The sequence below is a fragment of the Penaeus japonicus genome, unplaced genomic scaffold (genome assembly GCF_977035675.1).
Source record: "Penaeus japonicus unplaced genomic scaffold, GWHDUDI00000001_assembly GWHDUDI00000003, whole genome shotgun sequence".
Classification (NCBI taxonomy): domain Eukaryota; kingdom Metazoa; phylum Arthropoda; class Malacostraca; order Decapoda; family Penaeidae; genus Penaeus; species Penaeus japonicus.
In genome coordinates this window covers 45,822,269-45,829,768 of record NW_028234405.1, presented here as the reverse complement: position 1 = coordinate 45,829,768, position 7,500 = coordinate 45,822,269, and the positions used below count along the sequence as shown (strand labels likewise).

At 35.9% G+C, this 7,500-nt stretch overlaps 1 protein-coding gene across 2 annotated transcripts in view; it reads right to left on the bottom strand.

Moving 5' to 3' along the window:
- Positions 1–4,528: 4,528 nt before the first annotated feature.
- Positions 4,529–7,500, bottom strand: part of IntS2 (integrator complex subunit 2) — an 18,456-nt gene continuing 15,484 nt past the window's right edge. Inside the window, exons 16-20 of one of the 2 annotated variants that reach the window (XM_043020372.2) lie at positions 7,447–7,500; positions 6,468–6,575; positions 6,022–6,241; positions 5,512–5,685; positions 4,529–5,271 (exon numbers count right to left, since the gene is read on the bottom strand). The exon at positions 7,447–7,500 is cut by the window's right edge and continues 217 nt beyond it. In XM_043020372.2, coding sequence (XP_042876306.2) covers positions 5,111–5,271; positions 5,512–5,685; positions 6,022–6,241; positions 6,468–6,575; positions 7,447–7,500 — 717 coding nt within the window. In that variant the 3' untranslated portion in view covers positions 4,529–5,110. The remainder of the gene's footprint in view (positions 5,272–5,511; positions 5,686–6,021; positions 6,242–6,467; positions 6,576–7,446) is intronic. The other variant, XM_043020373.2, reaches the window with a different exon arrangement.

The window sequence follows — 7,500 nt, the reverse complement described above, 5'->3', positions numbered from 1 at the left end:
GCAGGTCAGGAAACCAAGAAAATGTTTTGATGACATTATGCAACCCCATCCTTTCTAGGACCTAATTCTTTGAAGGGTTCACAAAGTCTACAGAAAGCCCAAGGGAGCCGTTAATATAGTATTCCGGGTACGAAATCAGTATGCGCGTTGGGAGCCAACTTATACCATTAAGTGGCTGCCCGTGTTCTATTACTGGATAAAGCTTGACTTTTTTTCTAATAGAAAGAATTAGAAGAGTTTTCAACGCATATTATCGACTGTACTTTCCGCCGCCATTTTTACGAATTAAAAATTAGGTTTTTCGAATAACTGCAATCAGCCAACCGATCACATTTCAGTTTTATAAAAATAATGTACCCCGGTACACGAAGAAGAGTGAACTCGTTCTAGATTTATTCGGGAATGTTTGTACAGTTTCAAAGAACATTAAAAACATGGGGTTTGTTGTGTCACCCGCTCTCGATTCCAAAGATTTTTGAACTCGGAGGTCAGTCACAATGTCAATATTTACTGTATTTAGATATTTATAGAACTCGTTCTTCTTATCAATTTTGACTTTCATGTAGTTTCTAAAAGACTTTCAACATCAATTTTATCATATGACTTATTTATCTGTATTTTTTGTCTGCCTAACCTTTTACATTATATATATATATATATATATATATATATATATATATATATATATATATATATGTATATATATATATATATATGTATGTATATACTGTATATACATATGCATATATATGTATATATATATATATATATATATATATATATAAATATGTGTGTGTGTGTGTGTGTGTGTGCATGTATACATGTATACATATATACTCATATACATACAGTATATATATATATATATATATATATATATATATATATATATATATATATATATATGACCAATGGAGATTTTTATCAATGCCAAAAAATGAATCATGGATAATGAGATCGAAAGATAAAGGACGACCCGGTAACTTCAAAGGGTCGTTCACATCGCATTACCTTATCGGCGCTGTCAATCTCGCCACTTCGAACCCTGATAAGCTCGAATACACGCAACATGTAACGATCGAACACATTTCAGCTGCGAGTCAAATAGACAGCATCGTCCATCACTAACAGTATGCATTTGTTTGCGGGAACAGATACAAATCAACAGTGAATCTGCGAAAAAGGTTTACACGTGGATGGTACCAACCCCGCTTATTCTCACTATTTTGAAACTCCATCGCGGAGCTGCTTCGATCCGCTTCGTTCTTAGAATTTCGAATATCTGTTTTGTGTTTCAAAGACTAATCTGTACCTTATATATATATATATATATATATATATATATATATATATATATATATATATGTATATATTTTTTTTTCTTTTTTCTTTTTTCTTTCTTTTTATCATAATAAATCATATTCCTAAAGCATTAAGGATATTTGTTTGATACACAAAAAGACGTGTTTTAAAGAGCAACCTTAACCTGAACGTTTTTTTAATAAATTGAAATTTAAAAATAGTCTTAATCCCCCCCCCCCCCACCTCAAAAAAAAAAAAAAGATATTTCACGGGTATATTCATACAGATTAACTTTTAACATACTATACACAATAAACGCAAACGTATTTCATAAATGTGAATGTGTCTCACAGATTGAAACATTCATCATAACTGGAAAAATATCCGTCCTTGCGTCTTAGAAATCTTAAAACATAGTATCTGTTAATGCTTTCTCTCTCTAGCTCTCTATATATGTATGTATGTTTATGTTTATGTATGTGTGTGCGTGTGTGTATGTATATAGACATATACAATGTACACACACACACACACACACACACACACACACACACACACACACACACACACACACACACACACACAAACACATACTCACACAGACATGAATATAGTGTATGTATATGTGTGTGTGTGTGTGTGTGTGTGTGTGTGTGTGTGTGTGTGTGTGTGTGTGTGTGTGTGATACCACAACAGTGTTTATTTCAAAGAATATCAAATAAGCAGATAAGTAACCTATACTATTGTCCTCTTTGAAAGTTGAAAGTACCTTAAACATTCGATTACTATTTCCCATACGCTCGTGGTTATATATTCGTAACTTTAAGGTTTACTCGTTTTATAGAAGTAAATTTCTCTCTTATTTGTTGTTAGTTTAAAATTCATTACCATCATTTTTGCATCATCGTTGTTGATGTTCCTGTTGCTGCCATTGTGCTCATAGTTATTATTAATGTAGTTTCGCCATTGTCACTTGGTGCCGAAAGTAAAAGTGCCATCAATAAGGATGAAATACGAGTCATGAAGACGAAACATCAATAAACAAACATAAGTTGTCCATGAAAAAAAACTGAAGACCGTACGACCAGTTCAAGTACTTCAGGGTCATTATCAGTGATAAGTCTTCAAGGCTCAGATTCCTTCCAGGGGCTTCATAGAGACCAGTTGCAATGGCAAAGCTGAAAGGAATATGGAGGGGTAACTTCGTCGAATACGTATGTGACATATGGGCCCTCAAAGCAAAAGTCTAGAACTGCTGCTTCCCAAACTTTTTTTTTTCAGCAATAGCTTATTAGAATCACGTAGTTCCGACTGTGGTATCCTTTTTATTTACATCCTCACCCCCTGCCCCATTTGAATATAATATTACATCTCTCCCTTTCCCTGAATCAGTAGAATAAGAGTAACTTATTGTCTCCATGGATTTTATATCACTTTGGAATCTCGTGTCACCCCTTAGCACTCCCCATGGCAAACAGTATAGAAACAACTGCTGTGGAAGAAGACACAAACCATGGAGACGGAGAGCCACCTAGAGATCCTGGGTATTTCATACTGCGACAACATTGTAAACGAGCGAGTTTTCATATTTGTCCTTTTGGCATCCATCAACACCAGTGACCAGCTCTGACACAGCTCGTATGTCTCTATTGGAGGTTTTTTTTATCCTTATGACTGAGCAACCATATGATCGTCCATTGATGGAAAATAGTCGCCCAGTAAGAATAATTGAGGTTCTGGGCGACAAGGTCAAATCCTGCTGATTCATATATTTGAACACAAATCTCCAACACCAACAAGAAATCTAAAGTCTAGTCATCCATTGCAATAGCCTTTCCTAAAGAAAGCAATTTCCTATGCAGTACATTGCTTGTCTAAACATGGCTTACAACATATGTAAAAGTTAGTCTTTAGTTAAACCTACCTTTCATTTCCTGGGTATTGAAGCCATGTTGCCCAGGAAATATTGCATAAAATAAGGCACAGGACTCTATTTGTCGTTGAAAGGAGCAATGCAAGGCAATTAGTAGATGACCTAGCTAGGCACGGAACCTGTTTATGTTACACAGGTGCAAAGATAATAAAATGTATGTTCTCTCCCTTATTAGAAACAAACCTCTAAGGCATGTGATGTGGAACATATAACCAAGAGATTTCCCATCACATATATGCTGATTTCTGCCTATCCTTCGTCCAGAGCCTTATCTTTGAATTGCAATTTAAATCTATACCAAATGTGGAAGTTACTGGTAGCTCGAAAGATAAATAATTACTGATGAATTTATAGCTTTTCCTTCTACCATTAATGTGTGATGAATTTGATTTTCCAGACTTAACGATACACCTGGATAAACCTGCAATTATTGAATAGATGATAATGATGTTATTATTATCATCATCGTCATTGACACAGGTATAGTTATCATCATCATCAAAGCTAATGATGTCAAGTACTCATTCACATCATACCACTCTATTTAAAGGATGGAGCAAGCTTTAAGGAAACAAGTACCCTACCATATAATCCAAAACAAATGAAGGAATAAGTGTCCTAGCAGGACTTCAATGACATGCCCTTCCTAAGATCAACCTTGGTTCAAATTCAGGACAAATACGCAAACTATTTACTGACAATGATAATGATACAAAATATTTGCAGTTAATGTTAATACTTGTGTCACATTTGTCATATTCCTATACCATGGTAAAAAGCAATGATTATTCACATCAACCATTATACTTCACTTCTCTAATTGATCTATTCAATTAGAAAGCATCTATGATATCCCTCCTTCTTTCTTGTTTAATCAAATATCAAACAAGGCTAGATAATTTCATGTTATTTATTTTCTTTTTTCTAATCAAACATCAAAAAATCATATATAAATTCCATGTTGTTAATTTTCCTTCTTCTTTCTAAATATCAAACCTTTCCCGACGGGGCACGCGCTAAGTGAAAACTCCTACGCCGGGCTATTGCAATATTGCATTGGAAACATCACACTAGCATGACGCCCTGGCATCGGGAATTTAGCTGTGTCACACGGGTGTGATGCAACGTCATCATAGGGTTAATAACAAAACGAACCGTCTCAGCAGTTCCCTCACATTCTGAAAACCGATATTTCAAAATGAACCAAAGAAAAGGTTAGATTCAAATGCAGTGACTATATCTTCATAAAAAAAGACACACAAAAACATGCACAACACAGGGAAGGAATACATCTTCTTAATCACTATACATTTTATTGTAATCTTACAAAATCTAACTCAGTAACTGTGTCCCTTTTAAATCAAATAGAATGGCAACTAAATTCCTGCACATTTAACTAACAATATATGCACACTATCAAAAAAGGCCTTACAAAAATATCGTCCATATGCCATTTGGATATGCCTATTTCACAAATTTGTAATGCATTTTCTAAAAGATATCTCAAACTAATGTCGGTTACTAGTATGGTTATTTTCTTTATTCAAAGCTAGTTGCTTGTTTTGAATTTCGATACTATTCAACTTGAATTTCGAAACTACAATATGATTTGAATGTCGTAATTATCTGAGAGTTTGAAGTTTTTAGACATCAAGAGTCCCTATCCTTGCATCAATAGACAAATATTCTATATTCCCTATCAACAACATGAGAACAGACAAACAAATTAAATTATACAATAAAACTGCCCTCATAACTTATAGACCATTGTAAATATTTCATCCAACCAAGTGGATTTCTCAAATTATACAGAATCTATTTAATCTGTTTTTCCCCCTAGACGTACTCGAGGCTACATTCGCACAATGGAAATTCTCAGTAAAGATTGTGAGTCATTGTACTGGCAATGACCAACTTCTTGAAGGTAGATATGATCCGTGCGTAAAGGCTGTCTTCTCGCGGCACTTTTCTTGGCCTCTGCCATGGAATGATCTCGCCAGCCACATCCTCCTCGTAGTCGGGCTTGTCGAGAAATGCTGAAAAACGGAAAACAGAACAGTTTAGTCGCCATGTTTCTAATTAAGATATGTATACTTCTACAAATAAAAGGACATATAAGGTGGTTCATTAATCCACAATCATATACCTCCAAACGTATTCCCATTAGTTGTAGATATATTCTAATTTCTACCTGTAACAAATTACTAAACATCGGACACAAAAATCACAACCATATTAGATCATCACAAAAATGAAAATAAAATATCTCTCTTTACCTATTGAATGGGGAGATGGTGCTGTAGACAGGGCAGAATGTGCTGCACCAACCCTTCCATACATCACCAATAAGTGGAGCAGATCGTCAATGAGGGAGGGGAAGGCTCGGCCAATACGCACCAAAGACGGCAGGGAGGATTCCATGATGGAAAGTCTCTCTTCTTCTCCCAAAACTGTATATGACATTTTGAGCATTTAGAATTATTTCAGTTGACTGATATGAGTTCATCTTTCAAGCTAAAAAAAATCCCTGTTACTGTAAATTTGGATTTTCTGAACACTCACTCTAACACTGTAACATTGATGCAATGATAACATATACAAGGATGAACTTAGTATATACTGAGATGACTGCCTGCTCTACATCTGCTATCAACTGCTACAGTGAGGTTTGCGCTCAATTCCAAATTGTTTAATGGTAATGCTTAAAAACTTCACCTAATCATACACTTCTATTTCGTATTTGCACAACAATTCAAACTTCCTATAATAGTTATCATCCATCTTACCTGACAGCAGGGTAGCTAGGGTATTGATTGCCAGCCTAGATATACTCAGGGTTGAAGGCATGGCATTCTGGAGGGCCAAGTGGGATGTAAGCTCCACAGCAAACATCTGCTTGTCCAAATCTGGCAGCTGAAGGAGCTCCGGAATCCAATTGAGACCAATGGCAATGTGCATGGAGGGAACACCACGCACCACCGGGCCGATGAGCTCTCCTGGATAACCCTAGAGAGAAAGTTTACCAACTGTACTTGATCAATTGTTGCATGGATTTTTTTTTTTTTTTTTCTGAGCAATCCTTATCAATCAGCATTGTAAATAGAAATGCTCTTCTCAGAACTCTAAATAAAAGTTCCTCCTCAATCTTCTTTCTTTAAAATCTTGGGAAATCATGAATCAAACAGCGGAAAGAACATCAACACAAACAGTAAACGAACGTCCTTCAACATACCTGAAAGTGCACTAGCTTAGCCAGTGTAGTATCCTTCAAGAAGGCTTGATGGATGAAAGAACAAGCAACACTCCTTATTTCTTGAAGAGTCAGGGCTCCAGCACCGTCCTGTAAAATGCAAGGGAGAATTTCAAACTGAAAGATAATAACACCTGGATGAATGTCTTCTGCTGCATGGACAACTACTGCAAATTAAAAGCTTTATAATCAAGCAAAATAAAGAAAGAAACATTCAACAAAAGAAAGTAGACAGAGGAACTATTTTCCAATCTTATACTCTACACAGCTATAATCTTACAAAGACTAACACTAAATAAAAGAATATTAAACAATGGCAGAAAAACACACCATACATCTCATCTTCAGGCCTGGAAATACATTCCTGGAGAATTTAAAAAATGGTGCTTCAATAAAGCAACTTTGTATATAGTGTTTTTCTTTACCACTGTATCAGCACAGTGTAGTGTTTTGTCCATCAACATCAAGCAAAGTAAGCTTCTACACATTATGCTATGCATTCTTGAAATATCTTTCAGATTACATTCTCAGTTATATGCCTGAAATATACATTCTATTCTATTAACCCTCTCGTGACGGGTGGTACAACACTGTACCGCGCATATTAGGCATGTTCGCTGGGGACGCGATATGGCGTCGTTTATTTAACTGATTTAGGCCTATGCGTTCGAGAGCCCCAGCATTGTGATATGCAAGGCTGGAATGCCCCCGTCGTGAATGGGTTAAGTAGCCATGCACAAAACATGCCTAACCACTTAAAAAGCAGACAATCAGAAGCATAAGCAAGAGACAGCATAATGAAAAAGATGAGAAGCCACATCTATTCATAACTAAGAACAAAAGCAAGTGACGTTGCACATACTCCTTAGTCCTGGTAATCCTTCCACGGCAATACAGTACAACAGGTGATGTAATGAAACCCTTCACCAAAATGAACAACTTTAAAAATTCAGTCACTTACTGTAAGGGTGCCCACCTTCTCATCACTGTTCATGAGACAGGCCTCCAGCAGGAT